Here is a 22,501-nt window from a genome sequence, read left to right on the forward strand (position 1 = left end):
CAAAATCATACTGAGGGGCAGTCTCCAATTAATGCATGTTTTTTTACGATGAAGGAGGAAACCAGCATGCCCGGATAAAACCCACGCAGGCACGGGGAGAACATGCAAACTCTACACAGGTGAGGCTGGGATTTGAATCCTGGTCCTCAGATCTGTGAGGCCAACGTTGTACAGCTGCTCCACCTTTCCGCCTATTATTATCATTTCCTTCATTCAAAAGATTTCTCTGGTGTGTGTGGACCTGTTAAAGTAACACAAATATTAAGAATCATTGCACAGTTCTCAATACCGTTTCAGTTTCGACCCTAATTGAAATTGGTCCTTTGTTTTTTGGAATTGTCATTTTCATGCTGTTATTGAAGGCTTTTGGAGACTCAAGACCCACTCCCAGTAGCAGTCTGTGTAGGAGATACAGTACGGTATCTACCCCTGCTCTACTTAGCTTAAAAGTGTCAAAACGTGTAGTCAGCCCGTCACTTGGAAGATCTTCACTCAGCCTCGCTACAGAGTGACGGGCAGAGAAGCTAAGTGCGAGCGCAATATACAGGTAATGTTAAATAGCAGAATTGGGGCTTCACAATTTAGAAAATGTATTTATAATTTGCTCACACATGCAATTTTGGAAATAAATGTCAGGTCCAGAACCAAGAACAGGACCCAAAATCACGACTCCAATGCAAGGAAACAGTTCAAGAAGAGAATTTTAATAAGTCAGAGGTCGGTACATTGGCAGGCAGTCTGAAATGGACACATTATCCAAAAATGTGAGGCGAAAATCAAGCTCAAATATCAAACAGGCTTACTATTCGTCTGTGACATGGAAACAAGGAACGCAGCAACATCGCAACAAGGTACAACGAACTGGCCACCAAACAGAATGAGACACGAGGTTTAAATGCATTGTGTAATTAAGGTACACAAGGCACAGGTGGGGAGGCTGCTCTCAGGAACTCGTCCGTACAAGGCAGGGGGAAGACAACATCCATGATAATAGACTGCTTTAAAAAGGTGAACTTGGTTGTGTAATTCTGGTTGAGCAGGCATTCTGGAGACATTTTGTATGCAAACAATTATCCATCCATCTTCTACTGCTTTTCCGGGTCAGGTTGCATGGACAGTAGCTCAAGTGGGATGCCCTTTCGCCAGATACTTCATCCAGCTCTTTCAGGGGGATACTGAGGTGTTCTTAGCCCAGCCGAGAGACCTAGTCTCCCCACCATGTCCTGGGTCCTTCCCGGGGTGTCTTTACAGTGGGGCATGCCCAAAACAACTCACTAGGGAGGTGTCGGGAAGGTATGCAAATCAGAAGTCCCAGCCACCTCATCTGGCTCCTCTCAATGCGGAAGAGCAGCGGCTCCACACTGACACCCTTCTAGATTACAGAACCTCTCACCCCATCTCAAAGGGAGAAAATGGAGGAAACTCATTTCAGCCACTTGTGTCTGGGATCTTGTTCTTTCAGTCATGACCCACAGTTCATGACCATAGGTGAGGGGAGGAACGTCGATCGACTGGTAAATTGAGAACTTCACCTAAGCTCCCTCTTTATCACAACGATCTGTAATGATGCAGACTTTGTATCAAGCAATTACAGTATCCATCCATCCATCTTCTGAGCTGCTTATCCTCATAAGGGTCATAGAAGTGCTGGAGCCTATCCCAGCTGTCATCGGGCAGGGGGCAGGGTACACCCTGAACTGGTTGCCAGCCAATCGCAGGGCACATGGAGACAGACAGTCTCGCTCGTAATCACACCTCGGGGCAATTTAGAGCCTCCAATTAATGCATGTTTTTGGGATGTAAGAGGAAACCAGAGTCCCTGAAGAAAAACCCATGCAAGCATTGGTAGAACATGCAAACTCCAAACAGGCGGGGCTGGGATTTGAACTGGCCCTTCCTGTTCAGAACTGTGAGGCCAATGCGCTACAGCTGCTCCACCATTCCGCACAATTAGAATATGAAATTTAAAATATATGTTACCTTTAAATAACAAAATTGACTAAACAAACACCATGAGCTTCTGTATGTATTGGGTCTGTTATCTAGCGACGTTTTGTTTTACGCCGCAACCTCACTAAATTAACAGTAAATACCTTTGATATCTTCATCAAGAAATTATTTGTTGATTAAGATGTCATTTTGGGCGGCATGGTCATCAGATGATAAAGCATTGGCCTCATAGTTCTGATGACCCGGCCCCACCTGTGTGGAATTTGCATGTTCTCCACGTGCCTGCGTGGGTTTTCTCCGGGAACTCCGGTTTCCTCCCACATCCCAAAAACATGCAACATTAATTGGAGACACTAAATTGCCCCTAGGTGTGATTGTGAATGCAACTGTTTGTCTCCATGTACCCTGCGATTGGCTGGCAACCAGTTCATGGTGTACCCTGGCTTCTGCCCGTTGACAGCTGGGATAGGCTCCAGCACTTCCTGCGACCCTCGTGAGGATAAGCAGCAAAAGAAGATGGATGGATGTGATTTTGTAGCTATTGATGTACATTTCTTAACAGATAAAACTTTAATTTATATGTGTTATGCCTGATTTCTTTCTGCCTGCATTCAGGGACCCATACTCATCTCATTAGTGTCAACCTCATGTTGTAGCCGGTGAGCTAAGGCATCTCTTTTCCATTTAGTTGACTGTTAATTCATTATTTTACAAGAATTATTTTGAAATACAACTGCATCATCTTCTATTTTTCACAACATTGACAGCTTAATTCAACCCAACACTTGCACTAGCAAGACAATGCAGCATAGTAGTAGTAGTGTATGTAATCAATTATTTACAGCTATGACTACCTTTTTCATACAGTATACAATATATATTACAAAAACAAATCTTTAAAAATCCCCCAGAATAAAATGGACACCCACCCAAATCTTAACTTGTAAAGAGAAAAATCCAAGTGGTGCTTTAAGACAGATACAAATGTCCTGAGTTACAATATGTTTTTTTTAAGTGAAACATTAAAAACATTTAATGGTGAAAAATAACAAAATCATTTCATTTCTAAAAGCATTTCCCCACTGACAGTAATGATAATCTCCAGTCACAAAGATCTGGTGTGTGGCAACAGTTTTGTTGGAGCAAACTAAGTAGCTGACAAGTTTGATCTGATGGAGTCCTCTCGTAACTGGCGATGCTTCCTGGTGGAACAGTCTTCACTGTGTACTCGACGCTCAATGGTAACCCTGTAATTTTTCCTGCAAAAGACCAAATTATATAAGAGGAGCCTTGCTTTGTTTATCTGTTGCTATCAACGGCTACTGAAAAGGACCAAAATGTGCTGAGGAAACTCCACGCTTTATCCTCTGAGCCAATCCCAGTGGTAGTGACACCTCTAATTTGGAGAAATGCAACACATTTTCAAAACTGCGCACGGGGGTTGGGTGGAGAATAAAGGCAAACTATGAGGGGGAGAGCGGCAGTCATGTCAGCGCGGTCACCGAATACACCAGTACCAAGAGGCTTTAAGTCTGGAAACACTCAGTTCGCTTCCCGATTGGCTACCACTCTTCTGGAAAGAGTTATCTGATCTTTATGGATCGTTTATCACAAGATTGCAGTAGCAAAACAAACTTAGAAATAAACAGACATTTTTAACAGCATCTGCCCATCTAATTTCTGAGGTCAAGTGAGGACAAGTGGCAATTCTCATTATGGTTCCCAGTGAGTTGTCTAAACTGACTGTTAGTGGTATTACCTAGGACTAATAATCACTTTGCATTTGGAATTAAATATGAATTCTTATTCACTTTAATCGATTTTAATTTATTCAATCTATTCCAATACTATTCTTTGGGCGGTACGGTGGCGCAGTTGTAAAGCGTTGACCTCACAGTTCTGAAGCCTGCCGTTCAATCACAGTCCCGCCTGTGTGGAGTTTGCATTTTCTCCCTGTGTCTGCGAGGGTTTTCTCCGGGCCCTCTGTATTCCTCCCACATCCAAAAAACATGCATTAATCAGACATTCTAAATTGCCCTCAGCTGTGATTGTGCGTGTGACTGTTGTCTGTCTCCATGTGCCATGCAATTGGCTGGCAACTAGTTCAGGGTGTACTCTGGCTCCTGCCCGTTGACAGCTGGGATTGGCTCCAGCACTCCTGAAACCATTATGAGGACAGCCAGCTCGGAAAATGGATGGATGGATGGATACTATTCCGATAACTCTATCTTTTGCTTCTGCATCCAATGAAGATGTAAATAGGAAAATAAACGCTGAAATGTTGATCTCATCTTATACTGTTTGTCTTTTTATACGTCTCATATGCTGTGAGACCGTATTGTCTTATATCTTTTGAGTGTGTATATGTGTGCGTTCGTATGTACGACTTTTTCTGTGTGCATAATACATTGTTATAATGTCAATAAATAATAAGAATTTCATTCACATCACATAGCAAAGGAAATTTATGTAATCCCATGAAGGACCCATCTGATTTGCCAGTGAAAAACGATGCTCAATAAAATGTGTCATCTGTAATTTTGATTGTGGAGGAGTCTTTGAGACCGAGTGCCCTGTAAATGTGTGCCCATAGATAATTTGGGAGATTTTGTGACACACCATCTTGGGACAAGTATATTTTGGGAATCGTCGAGGTTATTTGACCACTGTGACAGTGAAGAAGAGGTGTCATTGTAATTAACGTTTACCTCAGAGTGTTGTGATTACAATAACCTACGTTATCTCAAGGTACTGAATACTCGTGAAGACTGCCAACCCCATGTATAGATACTTGAGATAATATTTACATATAATAATTTTACATTGTGTAAATCCAGCTTGCCAGTAGTTGTTAGTTAGTAGTAGTTGTTTTACTGTTTTAGGTGATTATTTTTATGCACTGCTTTACTTGCTATTTCATGATAAATGTCTTTAAAATATTTTCAAGAGTAGAAACTATTTTCAGTTATTTTCTATTCCTACTAACTCACACATTTTCCCTTATTGTATGATGAGGCCCTGATACATGTTAACCTGCATTTACCTGAAAAAATGGAACGCTGCAAGCATTGCGGTTCCAAGAACAGCTCCCACTATGACTCCAGTCAAAGCTGACACTCCTATTCCACCTGCTTAGAAGAACAATAATTGGCCGCAGCATGTTACATACATTCAAGTACACAAAAATATGGCAGTCAGTGAGGTAGTGTTTCTTTACATGATGTGTCTGATATCTCTGTTTGTGTTATCTGGAGGCCTTGCAGAGTGAAATGGTCACAGTTGAAGGCTGACAGCAGTTGAAAGCTTCTATTCACTCCAAAGTAATTGGCCACGACCTGAAATTATGTGAAAAACATTTAACAGGGAAACATACTGATTTCACACCTGCAAAATTTAGTTTTTATTTTGATTTGTGTCTTACCTCATATGTTCCTGCATTAAAATTGGTCATTGCCATCAAAGAGAAATCTCCATTTCTATCACCATTGATGTCCATGGAGACCTGGCCAGCGATTCCTGTGCACCACAATGAAAACAATCTACATTTGAGGTTGATGGGTACACACATATTAGGGGTGATCCGATTTTATGATATTGGAAATTGGTCATATATATATATATATATATCACCAAAAATGAGTACCGGAATGAATCCGAATGGATCTGAAATCTCAGATTTGATCACTCTTATACAAGCAGTCCATTCCATTCTCTGCTCCAGCACATATATCCAGCAGTGCCCGGATGACATACGGACCCCATGTGATCACAACAAGTTGCTAAGGTGGCAATACAAGGCACATTCAGAAATTCTATGTGATGCTCCCACTGTGTTCTAAGAGTGCATTACTCAGAGAGGTAGGGCGCGCTGCTTTTTTGCATGAATTTACCAACAGCTCCACTGAGTCTCATCAGAGCAGTGGGAATGCACTACCAAAGTGTGACGCTCTGAAAAACCTGGGTTGGTGATCAGTGATCTTGAGCTGGATTCTTTAAGCAACAATTGTCCATCAGTATTATCTGAGTTAGCAGACCATCATCCCTAGAGTTCACAGAAAGTCACGAAAGAGGTAGTAACTTGCTAAGATCAAAGCTAGCGACCATAGTCCGAGTTGTTACTGCGGTTACCATTTTTATCATGCAACGTGCACAAGTAAGAACACAAAAGGACTTATAGAAGGGACAATGTGAACACACACACACATGCATGCGTGCACACACAGACACACACACACATTGTCCAAAGTTCATACAAAGTTACAAAGTCTGGGATGCTCAGAACTACTTCATCTAATTCTTCCAGAATTTCTCTTCCAATTTAAGGTCACATCCTGCCTGTGGGGCATAGCCGCGAATGACATTATACATAATACCCTCATTTTCAAATTTCAGCCTCAACACTTGATCTGATACTCTTTTCATCTCCAAGACATTCTTAGCCAGCTCTTCCTTTGAAATAACTCCTACTCCATTTCTCTTCCCATCGACTCCATGGTAAAATAATTTCAACCCTGCTCCTAAACTTCTAGCCTTAGTACCTTTCCACCTGCTCTCATGGATGCCCAATATATTAACCTTCCTTCTTTCTCCTCATTCTCCTCATCATCATGTCAAGCAACTCCTGAGCTTTTTCTGTCATAGTCCCAACATTCAAAGTCCCTATCCTGAGTTGGATTCCTCTTCTTCTTCTGCCGACGAATCAGCTTTCCTCATCTTCTTTGCCTTTGGCCTGCAGTAGCTGAATTTTCACTGACACCTTGCAGATTAACAGTACCGGGGGCGCGGTGGGGGGAGCGTTGTTAATCTGGGCCACAACTGATCCGGTATGGTATTCTTTAGATGAATGCTCATATTTGTTTGGCAGAGTTTTACACCCACTGCATTTATCCGGGCTTGGGACCGGCCTACAGATTGCACTGGCTTGTACCCTGACAGGACTGCATTGATCATCAATCAGCACTGAACAGTAAAATCTGTCATTATGCATATGGGCCCTGAATGTTGTCAAGCGGCTGTAGGAACATGGAATGTCTGTGAGAGAAGGAGAACAAGCTGGTGTGTGAGGTTGACAAGTCCAAACTAAATAGAACACAGGTAGAGATCTGGTACCGGTCCTCTAGAGAGACGTTAGACTTTCTTTCACTCCGGAGTTGCCCATGATGAGAGGCACCAAGATTTACCCTGGTGCCGAGACGGTAGCCTCACTCTGCCTTCGGGTGTGGAGATGGGTCCTGACTGTTGTTTGTGCTTATGCAGAGTACCCACCCTTTTCGAAGTCTGATCTGTGATCAACCCAATTGCTAATGTTAACAATTGTAGCACCGGTTTTGTTACATGGTGTTCCCCCGTTATACGTATACATTCCCTACACCCCTGCAAATAAAGAAAATCTGTCTGATAATCATAAATAATAATAAATAAATGATAATAGATGCTACTGGCACTAAGGAGGTTCTTAGTGCCGCAAAGCATGTTGGAAGGATATAAATATTTGGTAGAGAAAATACATGAAAATACATTAAATTGAAATGTCATGTGCAAGGCTTGGGCACTGCCAAGAGGGGCATAGCCAGGCCACTACTATGGGCAGTGCCACCTCTGATACCTGTCACCTGTCACCTGTCACAGTTGTTTTGCATTAGGCATTGTAATTAGACCAAGCATTTAGTTAGAGTTTTTGTCACTGGGATTTGCCAGTTCGTTTCCTTGTGTTACTGCGTATGCTTCACTGCATCCTGGGTTACTCCCCCATTTTGCGTCATAGTCCTCGAACCTTGTTTCTCGTTTGTTGGATCCTGCCTTCTCGGACTGTGTAATTGTGCATCTCTTTAGTTGAGAATAAAACTCACTGGACCTGATGCCTTCGCCTAGGAGTCCTGCATTTGGGTCTGCCCCTGCACCGTTGGCTCGTTATTCTTGTATTAAAATCTCTTCTTGACTCTGTGCTTGTGGTGCTGGCGTTTGTGGGGGCAGAATTTCTTTAATCACTCTCGGCCTTTGAAGCAGTAGGAGTTGGGAGATGGATGATTAGGCAGGCCTCCAGGCGTACGCAGGTGGTGTATTTGCTCATGTGTCATGAATGATGGGGTGGTGCCAACTGTCGTGCGCCTTGGTTCCCCATTCTGGCTGCTTGTGGTTTGTAGTGTGGACCACTGTCAATCCTCAGGCCGTCTCCCTTTCTTGGTTGGAGGTGGTCACCCACTGGTGTAGGTATGGGTCCACCACCAGAACTCTGGGGAAGGTATCAGGTGCCAATTGGAATGGGGTAAGTGGGTGTGGTTCCTCTCGCCCTGTGGTTGTTCTGCCAGATGGGCCCAGACTGCAGGAACCATGCCTCTTAATCACTCATTAAGCATATTCTCACACCATCCAATGTAAAGATTTTTTTCACTAGTCACATCTCTCCACATCTCACACCCTGCCTCTTGGGTTGGTGGGGTGGGGTTCTCAGGCCCCGTGGGGGAGATTACAGAGATTACAGGCCATTTCTGATGGTTATTGTCCATGTGAGACGCTGTCAATTCACTGGCATTTGTACGCTGATACACAGCCCTGGGACTTATTTGCAAGGTGTGAGGTCTCTCACTCACTGCGATAACTCACAAACAATTTAACCTTCAGCGGATCACCTGACTTGTTATCTGTTTCTGTAGATGTTTAGATTTTACAGACAATGACATCACTCTTCATTTCTACAGGTGGGCCCACTACTTCTTTCCTAATTTCCAGTCCAGTGTGCACAGGAACCCTGTTCCGGCATAAATGTGATATAGATCCTCCTTTCTACTTGACCTAAAAGCTGAACAGGACAAAAAAAAAGAAACAAGAGGAAAGAAAAACAACTAATGCACACATTTGTAAACCAGGAGTAAATCGGTTAGTCTATTTGAGTCAGGTTGAGCTTTTAAAGTGAAAACTGCATTAGTAGATAATATTATTTTGATTTGTTTGTAATATTTTGGGTGGCATGGTGGATCAGCTGGAAAGCGTTGGCCTCGCAGTTCTGAGGTCCCGGGTTCGATCCCAGACCCTCCTGTGTGGAGTTTGCATGTTCTCCCCATGCCTGTGTGGGTTTTCTCCTGGCACTCTGATTTCCTCCCACATCCCCAAAACATGCAAAATTAATTAGACACAGCCGCACTCACAAAATCACCTAAGGGCAATTTTGTGAGTGCGGCTGTTTGTCTTGATGTGCCCTGCAATTGGCCGGCAACCAGTTCAGGATGTACCGTGCCTCCTGCCCGTTGACAACTGGGATTGGCTCCAGCACTCCCCACGACCCATGTTAGGATAGGCGGGTAAGAAAATGGATGGAATATTTTGCACCACACAGTGCTGGGTTTTGAGATCTATACAACAAGTCTCAAAATTATATATCTTAGTTTGATGGTTTGTTTGTCTTTAATCAATTTATTGCTAATGAAATCTTGTGGGGTTTTTTTTTGTTTAGGTAACAATATTTCATTACATAAAAGAAAAAGAAGACATTTACATGAAAATGCAAAATTTAAATGAAAGAAATCAGAGTGAAGAATAAATCTCCGAGTTTTGCCTGTTGTAATTGAAAATAGCACTTCACATTTAAATAAGACATTCCAAAGCTCCCCCATTATAATATTTGCACTTAAGTAAATTAATACTGGTACCATGAAGGCTGAACCGCTGCTCCCTACACTGTCACGACCCATCGGAATGGAGGGTGGACGCCAAAACCCAGTCTGGCCATCCAGGGCACCAAACGCGAGGCGTCTGGGTGGACAGGTCAGGAGGATGAGCCGGACGCCAAGCACGACGATCCCCACGGGGTGATTTGGGTGGATGACCTCTGTGAAAAACCCAACGGCGAAGCAGGAACCAGACCAAGGCAGGCAACTGCTCCAGACGAGGACCTCCCACGCTGTGGTTGCGAGACGACCAGGGATTGGTCGCCGCCGAGGCTTGGCCAGGAGGGAGCTGTAGACTGGTCACCAACGAGGCCAGGTCATGAAGCAGCTGGGAGCCATCAGGAGCGACTGCAGCGTGAATCTGCGTCAGCAGCAAGTCAGTAGCAGTCGCGACGTCAGCGTGGCTTGGCTGGTTCTTCCCTCCTTGCCGGACCTGGACCGTTAGAGCCGCCAATTCGGCACTCTGCCGCTCTATCTCCACCCGCATTTTGCGGCAGAACACCTCGTGATTCGGTGGCCCCTCCTCCCCCTGACCTGGAAGCTTCGCCACCAGCTGCGGGTCTGCTGGTTTCACCGTTGCCGGCGAGGAGTGGGAGGTTAAAGATGGTGTCTTATTTTCCACGCAGCGGGAGGCACAAGAGAGCACCGGCCTGGGCGTCTCCTCTGGCCGCCGCGCAGAGGGCCCGAATAGATGGCCAAGCGGGTTCCCTCAAACGGATTGGTGTACTTGGACCCACTGGGCGAAGACACTCGGGGGCTGGAAACGCGGGGAGGTGAAGCGAACTGACCGGAATTGAAGATCGGGCGAAGAGACTCATAGTCAAAGTAATCTGAGTCGTAGTCAGGCAGGCAGTCATATAAGTCAAGGTCCTCCTCATAGTCCGAAAAATCAGAGTCCAAAAGAATATGCGGTGCTGGACGGGTAGTCGTTGGGACGTATTCATAGCTTGCCGGCGGAGCGTATGACACGGAAGTGGAGGACATCATGGAGCCTACCCGGATCGGACAGGCTTGGTCCTCCAGCAGTCGGTCTACCTTGCGTCGGTCCTGGCAACGCTGGGTCTTTCCTGCTGGGTCCTGTTTTGACCAGATCGTTCTGTCACGATCCATCGAAATGGAAGTAGGACCCAAATGCAGGAGTCGGGAGGCGCAGGTGTAATTTGTGAAAAACGGTTATTATTAAAAGGTCGGGGATCGGGCAGGCAGTCAGGTGCAGCAGTGGTGGTCTGGACGTTGGGCATAGAGAGCAGGTCCGCAGGCAGGCAGGAATCAGTACACGGGAGATCGATCAAGGACAGCAGAAGTGTCAAAGGAGTCAGGCTTACGGGGTCGGTCGGAGAACAGGCGGAGGTTGGTACACACAGGAATACGATCAGAGATACGGGGGTGCTTGAACGGGACATGAACGTCAACGATCTGGCGCCGGACCAGTCGTCCCCCTGGACCTATATACACCGGGTCAATCGGCCCGCATGAGACGCAGGTGTGTGCCTCCCAACCAGCGCGACCACGCAGGCACCCGCGCAGCCGGGGCTGGAGCGGCAGGATCATGACATACACAAAGACCACTCCCTGTGCATAGGGCCTTATCCTCCACGAGGGTCCATATTTTACTTGAGGTGACACATTTGGTGGATGCACAATGGATGCCCATATGTGATACGGTGAAGTGTAATCTTCACATGCCGCAAGGGCATTAAATTAACATGAAGACGCAGAGAACCAATGATTTCTGCATTGACAGCACTCGAAATCTGACCAATCAGAAGAATGCATTTTGCACAGCATTTGCATACTGCAAAGCAAAGAGTGAGCTGTAGTGATGGTAATGCCGACTCTTTTCAGAGAATAGGCTCTTTTGGATCTGCTCACAAAAACGAGTCATCTCCAGAACAACTCATCAGAATTCTTATGTACTTTACTAGTAAAAAACAATGTATCGTAATAAAATCTAATAATAATAATTATTATATTAAAAATTTCCATTATATTTATTGTAAAAATATGCCTTTGTTTAGGTGGAACGGTGGATGAGCTGGAAAGCATTGCCTCACAGTTCTGAGGTTCCGGGTTCAATCCCAGACCTGCCAGTGTGGAGTCTCCTATTTTCCTCCCAGATCCCAAAAACATGCAACATTAATTGGACACTCTAAATTGCCCCTATGTGTGATTGTGTGTGCAGCTGTTTGTCTCGATGTGCCTTGCGATTGGCTGGAAACCAGTTCAGGGTGCATCCTGCCTCCTGCCCGTTCCCAGCTGGGATAGGCTCCAGCACTCCCAGCGACCCTTGTGAGGATAGGTGCCAATGAAAATGGATGGATGCATGGATAGTATTTTAAGCTTTTATTTTTTTCTGTCAAACAAATTAGAAGTGAACCAACAGGGAATCATCACAAAAGACCCAACACAACAAAATATAAATCTTCTTTTTTACCTTTCAGCCTGTCTCGTGAGATAAAAATGATTTGAAAAAAAAGCAACCTCCAAAAAGGTCAGAATTCAGAGAATTTATCTAAAGTGAAGATTGAGAAAACAAGTTGCTCAGAATTGAGGAGATGGTCAGTTCTGTTGTAAATTATTTGTCTCCTGTTTTGGAAAAGATTCTGCTGCTGCATCAGACCTGGAACCTTCATGAATACCAGGTTTCAACAGACCACAGTGTGAGTATCGGCTCCCACCAATCCTCCACCCATACATTGAGCACAGGGTTGCATGCAGCTGAATGCAAAGATTCTCCTGTACAGTCCTACCCAAAAATAACATCTTCATCAAATTCGCTGACGACACAAGAGTGGTTGGTATGATCTCAAAGATAACCCGCCACAGAAAAGAAGTCCAGAAGCTTACAGCCGGATGCGCTGACAACAATCTGGCACTGAACACTATAAACCAAAGGAGATCATTGTGGACTTCAGGAGGAAAAGCACTGAGCCGTCTCCGCTCTTCATCAATGGTGATTGTGTGGAGAGAGCCCGCACATTCAGGTTCCTTGGAGTCCTGATTTCTGAGAACCTCTCCTGAACAGACAACATGTCAGCGGTCATCAAGAATATTCAACACCGTCTCCAATTCCTGAGAGTCCTCAGGAAAAACAACCTGGACACAAAGTTGGCCTTCTCCTGCTCATCCATTGAGAGCCTGCTGACATACTGTGTCTGCATTTGGTAGGGGAGGTGCACTGAGGCAGACAGAGCAAACCTTCAGAGGACGATCAAGGCATCAGAGAAAGTCCAGAGAAGCCTGTGGCATTTCTGGGTGTTGCTAATAAATGGCTTTTGCTTTGCATCATAGTTTTAAGTTGCACTTACAGATGTAGCGCCGGACTGTATTTACAGACGTTGGTTTTCTGAAGTGTTCCTGACCCCATGTGGTGATATCCTTTCCATATATATGCGTTCATCTGAGATGACACGCTATGGTGACCCCGAAAGGGACAAGCCGAAAGAAACACACATTGATGTCAGTTTTTGATGCGGTGCTGCCTGAAGGATCAAAGATCATGGACATTCAATGTTGTTTTTCGATCTTGCCACTTACACGCAGTAATTTCTCGAGATTCTCTAAACCCTTTGACGCTATTACTGACGATAGATGATGAAATCCCTAAATTCCTTGTAGTTGTACATTGAAGAACATTGTCCTTACAATTCTCGACTATTTTCCTCACACATTTGTTCACAAAGAGGCAAAGTTTGCCCCATCTTTGCTTGTGAGTGACTGAGCAATTCAGGGAATCTCCTTTTATACCCAATCATGACACCCACCTGTTTGCAATTCGCCTGTACACGTCTGGTATGTTCCTAACAGGATTTTGATGATATTTTCTCATTCTTTTTTTCCACCTGTCCCAGCTTTTTGGGAATATGTTGCAGACATAAAATCCAAGTAAATGATTATTTGCTAAAAATGTTTATCATTAAATCACATACATCCATTTTCTTAACTGCTTATCCTCACAAGGGCTGCGGGAGCGCTGGAGCCCATCTCAACTGTCAATGGGCAGGAGCCAGGGTACACCCTAAACTGGTTGCCAGCCAATTGCAGGGCACATGGAGACAGACAACAGTCGCACTCACAACCACACCTGGGGCATTTTAGAGTATCCAATTAATGCATGTTTTTTGGAGGTGGGAGGAAACTTGAGTGCCTGGAGAAAACCCACGCAGGCACGGGGAGAACATCCAAACTGCACACAAGCGTTGACGGGATTGAACCCTTTGTCCTTAGAAATGTGAGGCCAACGCTTGACAGCTGCGTGACCGTAAATGACATTTGAAGCTTACATATGTTGTCTTTGTAATGTATTCAATCAAATATAGGTTGAGCACGATTTGCAAATCATTGTACTCTGTTTTTATTTATGTTTAACACAACATCCCAACTTAATTGTAATCGGGTTTGCAGTTCGTTACGTGTGGACATGCTCTCATAAGTACGGATGTGCCTGTGTTCCGAATTAATCTATTTTAGAAGCATTGACTCTGTACAATTGACAACTGTATTAGATTAAAGGCTGTGTTTCATATGCTGGGGTCCAAATTTAAAATAAGACAGCAAACAGCTTTACCATAACAGGCAACACAACACAAGACATTTTAATGGTGACATTTCAGTAGTAAACACATTCAGTCGTATGAAAATTACAGGAATTTAAGTGTACTTTTTACAGACACTTATTTTTTTGCCGTGATCGTCATGGATTTCATCATGCAAATGTCTCCACACATTTTCATTTAAGTCCACAAACTGTCCTATCCCTGGCGGTGGTGTTGTAACTGGTTAGAGCGTTGGCCTCACGGTTCTGAGGTTCAGGATGCAAATCACAGCCCTGTCTGTGTGGAATTTGTATGTTCTCCCCGTTCCTGTGTGGGTTTTCTCTGGGCACTCTGGTTTCCTCCCGCGTCCCCAAAACATGCATTAATTGGACACTCTAAATTGACCCTAGGTGTGGTTGTGAGTGTAACTGTTGTCTGTCTCCATGTGCCCTGGGATTGGCTGGCAACCAGTTCAGGGTGTACCCTACCTCCTGCCAGATGATAGCTAGGATAGGGTCCAGCACTCCTACAACCATTATGCCAAAGCATTCGTCCTCGATGTTGCCAATAAACATTTTGCAAACTTCACGTAAAAACGAGATAATCAAACGAATAAAAGACATGCCTTTTTCGGCATGAACCATTCATGCTAGCTTGAGGCGGAATATAAACACGGACTACGATGATAGATGTAAACTCACGTGGCTAATAAAACGGCTTACAGTTCAAAAACAGTGACTCTAAAAGTGGGCTACAATGTGTGCTCAGCTGTGTAACGTCCGTGCACCATTTCTTGTTGATATAAAAGCATATTCCACCGCCTTTCGATTTCCGTGTTACCTCCGGGACGCGGTCTGCACGATGAATCTGAAACCCGGGGAGTGTAATGGTGTTGTCAGGGACGCGTCCACAAAGCCAAGTCTCCGTGAAGCACAGCCACAGAACATCCAAAGTCTTTGTAGGACTTAATCCGAAGCTGAAGTTCATCCATTTTGTTGGCTAGGGAGCCTAGGTTCTCAAGATGGATCGTCGAAAGCATTTGGCGATTTTCCCTATTTCGCAGGCAGACTTGTGTACCGGCTCACGTCCCTCTTCATCGTGAGGCTTTGAAGAGCATGCCGAATTGAGTTGTCGAAAAAAGGATCCCAAAACGCCCTCCTTTCAATGGTATCCATCCATCTATTATCAAAGCCCCTTATCCTCACAAGGGTCATGGGAGAGTCGGAGCCTATTCCAGCTAGCTTTTGGTGAAAAGCAAACTACACCCTGAACTGATTGCCAGTCAGTCACAGGGCGACACCATCACTGAGCGGGAATCGATCCCACGCTGCCCGCACCAAAGTCAGGCGTCTGTACCACTACATCATCAATGACTGCTATATAAGTATCAATAGGTATTTTACAGTGTGTTTTATTCTGAAGAACCAATCCAGGTGAGCTAGTCATAGAATGTGTACATCATCCTTGGAATCCATGAAAGAGCAACCACCCCCAGCAGACATTGGTGCTTGTGTACCGGTTGTAACTCCAGAGCCCAGTTACACCTGCCAGCCTTATACTCTCAAGCAGAAGTGCCATGATACTCTCCAGAAGCTAGGGGAGATGCAGACAGATATCCACAATACAAAGCATCGGGAGAAAAGTGCCAATGTCTGCATTGGCAAGATCTTACACGAGATGGCAGAGCAGAAGAAACTGTCTGATGATAATAATAATCATGTTTCTACTGCTCATTTATATGATGTAATATTACGTGTAGCTTAACTGTGTTTGTGGTTGTAAATGTGTAGTAATGTTTTGCATACTTTATATGTCCTTCAAATGGATAATATCAGTGAGGTACTTAATACTGGAAATTTTACATTGGTAAATTATAGTATTTGGAATTGTTTGATACAAGTGAATGCGTATATTGTGAACATTTTTATGTTCACTTTCAGATACGTTACACCACTGAAAAAATACTACATTTGGTGTACAATAAAAGTTTCATGTTGTATTTTATTACTATAAAATAATATAAGTGAAAGAAAGTCACAAGTTATGAAGAAAATGATAATGGCTGTGTAACCCGGTTAAAAGTTGGTACAGGTAAAAGTTCAGAAAATAGAATAGCAATTAGGTTATAGGTTTTCTTTATGCAATGTGGTGGAATATCTGCTAAACTGTGTGTACTGACTTTATTTTCTTTCGTAGGGATTTGTATCTAAATGTGTTTGATTCATTTGTGAAAAAGAAATACTTTGGTTTGTAATTTTATTGTTGTAACCATTGTTTAAGAATGACAGGAAATGGTGTGTTGAGGAGACGCTGGAGAGAGAGAGAAAAAAGGCGAGAGGAAGTGCAAGGGAGAGTGGTTGTTGGAGGACAAGAAAAGGACAAAGAAAGTGAACGGTGGATATTTATCAAAAGTTGAGATCAACGTGTTCTACAGGGACTGTTGAAAGTTCAACTAGGATAGTGTGTCGTTTAAGTGGACTACTCAAATCACGCCGTAACGTTGTGGAGTTAGTCGCTACCACAGGGGCTAAGTGCATGCATAGGACTTGTCTTGGGTGGTAGCACCCAGCTAATGCTAGCTAGCAAGGCCTGTGTGTTGGACCACGAGGGAAAGGACAAGGGCACTTGCGTCGAGCTAACGCGGTTAGCAAGGCCTGTGTTTTTGAACAAAAAGGAAGACAAAACGGACGACGACTGTGAGGACGCTGGACAGAGGAAAGACCACCTTCACCTTTCCTCACTCCTGCTTTGGGAAGCACCGCAGTGACATTGGGGTTTGAATTTCGTTTGCTTGCCGGCTATATTCATTTTTGTTTGGGCCCTTAGCTTAGCATGTGTGGATTATGTACCTATAATGACTTTGTTTATTTGACAGTTGTATATACATGTTTGATTTTCCATCCTTTATTTTGTTGTTAAATGTTCACACTTTTTGTTACACAACTAAGTTTATTATTTGACTGTCTGCAAGAGAGTTAAAATAGTGGTGAGTTTATTTGGTAGCTTGCTTATTTAAATGAGGATAATATTAACTCATAAGAGGAAATATATTTCAGAGACTTTTTCATAGAGAATTAAATGTACAAGTAAAGAGTAAAGTTGTAATAGACATTTAGAGTAATTACCAGGTTAATTTATTAGTTTCCTACTTTGGAGTGAGGAAAGAACTCAGGTGTCTACCTCGTCGAAGTATTTTATACTAGAGAGGCTGTACATACATTGTTTGTCCTTTCTTTTTCTTCAAAACAACCACTCATACCTTGCACTTCCTTTCGCCTTTTTTTCTCTCTCTCCAGCGTCTCCTCAAGACAACACTTCCTGTCCTTCTTAAACAATGGTTACAACAATAAAATGACAAACAAAAGTATTTCTTTTTCACAAATGAATCAAAGACATTCAAATACAAATCCCTCCAAAAGAAAATAAAGTCAGCACACACAGTTTAACAGATATTCCATCACATTGCATAAAGAAAACCTATAACCTAATTGCTACTCTATAATCCTGAAATTTTACCTGTCCCAACTTTTAACCGGGTTACATTTAGTAGGCCTATTTGGATGAACAAAAATAACGCAAATGCCTCAGATGATTGATTTATAAACCTGAGAGCGATACTGTGGAATTTATTGATAACATTTCCGAGATTTTTCATCCTCTTGTACATTGTGTCATTTGTGGAATATATAGTATCAATTGAAATGCCTGCTACACTAAGATGAGAGGTGGGCGTGGCAGTTGACATGTTTGCCATTTGGAATATTTACCTCCTATTACATATGTATGCATCAATGTATCTTCTAAACCTTCCTGGGCATGCTGCAAATGTTTGGATTATATTTATGTGTCTAAGGATCCAAAACATCCCAGGTATTTAGATTTATTGCATCGTTTTCCATAACAATGTGTGTATGTTTACCATGCTTTTGGCCCTGACTGGAAGTCAGAGCCTATTGACCATGGCAGCAGACATAATGTATGCAGAGTGCGCAGTCTAATTTTTATTGTACGTCATTGATCAATGGTGTCCTGCCATGCATCACCATTTTGAAGCCTGAAGGGTGGTTCTGTGTCCTCTCTTTGTTTGCGCGACCTTTTTCCAATCCACCTCTTTCCCACAATATAAGCCTGCCTGTTTCCTCGTTACTTCTAGCGGTGTCACAGCCGATTACTTCAAATAAGCAAATATTCGTTGTTATCTTATTAACCCTTGTGTCCACTCCTGATCCAACAACATGCTGCTTTTAGGGGGACGTTCATAGCCGCCGCAGTACTCGATGAACACCGTCGAGCCGGGGCGCATTAATGCGCGCACTCGGCTGAGTGAGGCATTCTCAGCTGGGTTCTTCAGAGCTGCCCCCGACGCCGTCCAATGTGCACACCGACATATTTCGTACGCAGATCTTTTGTTACATTATGAGAGACCGATTACGTGGTCTGCTTCAAACTATTATTTTTTTTAGTACCTGTATAGACACCTACCTGTTATTTGGAACCCACAAAGCTCTTGCAAATTTATGAAGGCTAAATTCATTCTCCCGAGTGTTTAAGCAATGTCCAGCAATCCAATGAGCTGGCATTTCGGCTAACAGGAAGGAACAACGAGCTACCTTCCCGGAGGTAAAACTCATGGAAACAAACAAGTCCACTTGAGGGTGCCGCTGTTCTTTTCATCGCTTCCTGCTTCTTCTCGAAAACAAATCCCTCGAGAGGATCTTCATGGTGGGAGTTACAAAAAGCTGTTTACGTCAAAATCATGTTTTGTGGTGAAAAAACGTATGGGCCCATATTATCTGACATTTTTTCATTCATAACATACTAAAAATCATCCATTGCATGACAGGAGCCCTTTAAATTTCACAACTAGTAGGCGCTTGGGCAATTCAGACAATAAAGACATGTAATGGTAATTAAATTTTGTCATGAAAATGCATTTTACCTTCAAAAGTTCTGTTCCACATTTGTGATGTGATTTCTGATCCATTTTTCTTACTGTACCCACTTTTCTTGGCTTCATTCAAAGCAATGGCATAAAGCAGCAACGCATCATGGAATCCCTCAACGTACACATTGACCTAGAGTGGCAAATCCAAGCAAAAATTAAAATGACAGAGAATGCAGTAGAATAAGAAATTCTAATTTATTGTTTGGTTTCTTAGTGGGCCCCACAAGGACCCAACTATCCCATTTAATTATTGTAAATTACATTAATGTTATTGTAGAGATTATGTCAACATGTATCCTCCTTTTTCCCAACCGAGCAAAAGGAAACCATATCAAGTTTCCAGGGAGCAACTGCACTTCTTTCTGCTAGTGCCAAAGTCCCTAAAATACAGTATTCTAAAATAAAGATTCAGTACATCAGAGAATATGAGAATAAAAAGCTACTCCAACAAGGGTATTAAAACTCTCATGCAGGCTGGGCAAAAGGCACAACAACAAATACACATTTACGGAGGAAAAATAGTGTGGCGACAGTGAAGCTATGCATTTCTTTGCCCTTTTCTATTTACTGCTTCACTATGGATTGTACAATAAAGACCTTTCCAGTCATGTTTGAGAAGAAGCAGTGTGCCTATTTGGCAAAATGTTACCGGGCAGATAAACTGCTGCTTCTTCAAGTCCATCCATCCAAACATCCATTTTCTGAGCCGCTTATCCTCACTAGGGTTGGGGGAGTGTTGTAGCCAATCTCGGATGTCATGGGGCAGGACGCAGGGTACACCCTGAACTGGTTAACCAGCCAATCGGAGGGCACATGGAGACTGACAACAGTCGCACTCACAGTCACACCTAGGGGCAATTTTGAGTCTCCAATTAATGCATGTTTTTTGGACAGGGCCGCCGATTGCTTAAGAATCATTGTTGACTTAATAATAACATTGGTTTGATAACATAACTGTTATCTGATTATTTAGATGGATATAATCAAACGTATCAAAAGGACTGACCCGTATTTACAACTTTGTATTTACTTATTTCTGACAGCCTTTTGTATGCATTTCGTAACATGTCTTGGTTGAGCAGCCTTGAGTCATTTGTGGGTTGACTTTTAGGGAGAATCAGATTTCAGATTCTGTGTGCTACCATATAAATGTAACCTTCCCAGGGCCGTTGGACTCAGGTTTCTGGCTGCTGCCAAATACATACACGATAAATGTCTGCACTCAGTTTGAAAATAAGATGGTTCAAACAGATGTTGACATCGAAAATTCTAAGAATGGCCTGTTTAAACATCACATTTTCCTCTCAGTCATGTCATTCCCAAATCACTCCTCAAGCCAATTATATCATCAATTCTGATGTTAAGGTAATTTGAAAATTTTATTAAGCTAGATGCACTACTTATGCTGTTGTAGTAAACAACACTCAGTGGAGTCTACAGTCCCTGTAGAATCATTTCCCCCAAACCTATAATGACTTTGGACTAACAATCAGCCCCAAGAAAACCATCGTCCTGGGACAAGGGACCGAGATACCCCCCCGGCATCATTATAGATGACTACAAACTTGATGTGGTCCATGAGTTCATCTAACTTGGCTCAACCATCACCGACAACCTCTCCCAAGAAATGGAAATTGACAAGCGGATCGGGAAGGCAGCCACGACTCTTGTTCACTTCATGTCTCGTGTGTGGGAAAACACGTAGCTGTCGGTCAAGACCAAGATGCCAGTGTAAAATGCCTGCGTCATCAGCATGATGGTCCATGGCAGTGAGACATGGACCACATATGGCAGGAATGAGAAGAAACTGCACACGTTTCACATGCGCACCTTCCGCTGCATCCTGGCAGGACAAAGTGAACAACGTCCAAGTCCTGTCTCTCAGCGGTCTGCTCAGCATGTACACTCTCTGAGGGCTTGGCCACGTCCAACGAATGCAAAATGACCGCATCCCCAGGACATCTTGTACAGCGAGCTGGTTGCTGGGGTGAGAGCTACAGGACTGCAGCTGTGCTACGCCAACATCATCAAGAGGGACCTGAAGGCCACCAACGTGAACCCAGAGATCTGGGAGTGCCTGGCAGACTACCGCTCTAAATGGAGAGAGGCCCTGACTCGCCACCTCAAAACAGGTGACGTAAAGCTGATGAGAAGTGCTGTAGAGAAGTGAGGCCGTAGAAAGGAGCACAGCAACTCCAACACACGAGCGCCATCTTTCATGTGCGAGCTACGCCAAAGAGACTGTCACTCAGCTATAGACGACGCTGGTCCACTAACAACTAGGATGTTGATCAACCCTGATTGATGGAGGCCTATGATATGACTTTGCTTCTTTACAACATAAGTCGGAGTCAAGCAAATAAGATTTTAGTTTTATTTTTTTACACTCTTCACAATGTATTGTAGCTGATCCAGTTAAACAAACGATATTTGTGTTTCACCTATGACCTATGGATTCAAAACCTAAACATTTATAAAGGTGGACAATTTCGATGTAGTGAGTAGACTGTGATGATCTGCGAGCAGGAAGAACACAATTACTGGTCTAATGTTCCCCCAAAGGCCATAGCTTGAATCATCTGCTGAGGGAAGACTCAAGTCTGAAATGTACCGCCTGCCAGGAACTTATCACCATCGCATATTATTTAAAGGTAATTTGAGAAAATTTGGTACTTTAGAAGTGAGAATTAAACTTGAGTTGACCCATGCGTCTCCTAACCATGGTCAGGTGACCTTACCAGGAAAGGTAAACAAAAATCAACAAAACTGGCATCTGCATTGAACGAAACTTGCTCAAAGTTTCCCAGTCGCATCGTGATCTTTGGAGAAAATTTGTCAATTTTCCTCACAAAATGGAAAGGAAAATTGCCCAGGTAAATGAAAATATGTGGATGAATACAGGACATTTTTGCCATAGCAGGAGAACTGTTTTTTTTTTTTTTTTTTTTTTAGCACAACCACCAGCCACCCTGCCTTTTGTGTCAGATGTCGATCATACATTTCACAGCTTAAAATCTTCAGCTCACATCACTACGCAACGCTAACATCGACGTGGAATTGACCCCTCCGTGGATATTGCGCAATCCGCGTCACTGACCAATCAGAGGCCAGAGATCTGCACAAACCACGCCCCTTTTTGCTCCCGCCATTTTCTCTGACAACATTGCATGGTCCAGTATAGGTTTTGTTAGCGTTTTATCGCGTATTTGGGTTATTTAACAAAAAATATGGTTAAGAGGTGTAGTCACGGACTTTGTAATAGTGACGACAGGTATCCTGAAAGGTTAGTTGGTGGAGTTCGATTCGTACCCTTTCCAAAACCGAAGACCCAGTACGAAAAATGCCTTCGATGGAACAAACTTTGTGGAAGACCGCATCATCAACTAAATCCATCTAATATCAACCAC

The 22,501-nt window shown here is 43.4% G+C and overlaps 1 protein-coding gene across 2 annotated transcripts in view; it reads right to left on the reverse strand.

Moving 5' to 3' along the window:
- Positions 1–3,073: 3,073 nt before the first annotated feature.
- npr3 (natriuretic peptide receptor 3) overlaps positions 3,074–22,501 on the reverse strand; it is a 51,045-nt gene continuing 31,617 nt past the window's right edge. The window contains exons 4-8 of one of the 2 annotated variants that reach the window (XM_061817426.1): positions 19,089–19,224; positions 5,372–5,466; positions 5,168–5,285; positions 4,994–5,078; positions 3,074–3,209 (exon numbers count right to left, since the gene is read on the reverse strand). In XM_061817426.1, the coding sequence (XP_061673410.1) occupies positions 3,098–3,209; positions 4,994–5,078; positions 5,168–5,285; positions 5,372–5,466; positions 19,089–19,224 (546 nt within the window). In that variant the 3' untranslated portion in view covers positions 3,074–3,097. Of the gene's footprint in view, positions 3,210–4,993; positions 5,082–5,167; positions 5,286–5,371; positions 5,467–19,088; positions 19,225–22,501 lie in introns of both variants that reach the window. The other variant, XM_061817425.1, reaches the window with a different exon arrangement.

This window comes from Syngnathoides biaculeatus, chromosome 4, assembly GCF_019802595.1.
Source record: "Syngnathoides biaculeatus isolate LvHL_M chromosome 4, ASM1980259v1, whole genome shotgun sequence".
Classification (NCBI taxonomy): domain Eukaryota; kingdom Metazoa; phylum Chordata; class Actinopteri; order Syngnathiformes; family Syngnathidae; genus Syngnathoides; species Syngnathoides biaculeatus.